This window comes from Apium graveolens, chromosome 3 (genome assembly GCF_009905375.1).
Source record: "Apium graveolens cultivar Ventura chromosome 3, ASM990537v1, whole genome shotgun sequence".
Classification (NCBI taxonomy): Eukaryota; Viridiplantae; Streptophyta; class Magnoliopsida; order Apiales; family Apiaceae; genus Apium; species Apium graveolens.
The window spans coordinates 62,897,615-62,899,060 of NC_133649.1; the positions used below are offsets into that span (position 1 = coordinate 62,897,615).

General features: G+C 32.8%; 1 protein-coding gene across 1 annotated transcript; it reads right to left on the reverse strand.

The window, feature by feature from the left end:
- Positions 1-303: 303 nt before the first annotated feature.
- On the reverse strand, positions 304-1,090 carry LOC141710739 (cell wall / vacuolar inhibitor of fructosidase 2-like). Its single transcript, XM_074513274.1, has one exon. It carries the CDS (start codon positions 989-991, stop codon positions 425-427), a length of 567 nt encoding a protein of 188 aa, XP_074369375.1. The 5' UTR covers positions 992-1,090; the 3' UTR covers positions 304-424.
- Between the last annotated feature and the right edge of the window lie 356 nt (positions 1,091-1,446).

The following is a 1,446-nucleotide window of genomic DNA, read 5'->3' on the forward strand; positions in this document are numbered from 1 at the left end:
ACTAACTTATTATGTATATAGATAAATACTCTCATATATGATTAGATACAGAATAGAAATAGAATAGAGTTTAGCTTGAAGAGTTAGTTTGTACAATTTTACAACATTGCTTGAGTTCAACAATGAAGTTTCATTTCATCTTCTTCGTAACTTGGTAATCTATTTTGGCGTTTATATTACATAAATTACACTTGTTACGGTAATAATAGAAGTACCTGATGAAATATGATGGTAGGTATATTTGACCACAGTAAAGACGCAATACTGAACCACATATACTTATAGAAGCATGTTAATCATCAAAACAACATTATGTATTTAACTTGGCACGCACACAATTAACATTATTATATCACAGGTAGAGGAAAAAATAATTATTGTTTTCCTACATTCAATAGACACTGATGGAGGAGGAAGATATAAATTACCAATTAAGCGCATCAATAATTCTTAAAACTACATCACAAATATGCTTAAAACTATTCTCTCTTAGTGCAAGCTGTTTAGGATAAACCAGATTGGGGTATCGCTTGAATGCATTGTGATAAACATTTGGATAATCAGCAGCTGCCATTACATTCATATTCGCATAATCATATAACTCATCTTTCAGATTTTGAAGTGTAGATTTCAGAGCTTCCCCAACATATGAATACTTTTCTGCACATTCCTTGAGGACTCTTTTCTTTAAAGCATCATAACTGTTGGTAGTTTTTGGTGGGAATAGTTGGGAGGTCAAGTAAGAATTTGTAGAAGTTGCATTTGCCATTCCGATTCTGTCCATGATAACTGCTAATCCTTTTGTATTGGCAACTGGACTCGTGGAGTCTGATTTGAGAGAGGATAGACAGGGATCATAGTACTTGGTGGTTTTGCATGTTCTTTGAATCAAATCGGTATCTGCATTCACATAAGCAAATGGTTGTCGGAAGATGCCGGTGAATGAAATGGAGAGAACAAGAACTAAAGCGAAAGAGTGAAATGTATCCATTGAGATTGGATAGTCAAGAAGTTTTTCAAAGGAAGTGTTAGTAATAGGAGTAAAGTGAGATAAGCTTAGAATAACGAGACGAGTCTATTTTCCCCACTCTTTCTTGGCTCCGTCACTTTTATGGTATATTAGGATGGAGAAGTCATTTTTTTGGTACATATGTTAAAAAAATTCCATTTATGGTACAGAACGCCTGTACTTCTGGGATTCTACAACTGACACCCATAACAAGTGGCATTCTGGGGTCTTTTTAATTTTTTTTTTCTCTTTTTCCCCGTGATGAAGTTGTGTTAATGTGTTTTTGAACGAAATAAAATTAGATAAAGGGCTATTTTTGGACTCCCATATTAAAAAAATGGGAAATGTTTTTAGTAATTTTTTTTGTTGGCTTGTAATGTAAACCTAATTTATGTGCGTATTTTTTAATTTAAATAAAAAACCATACAAATAAGATT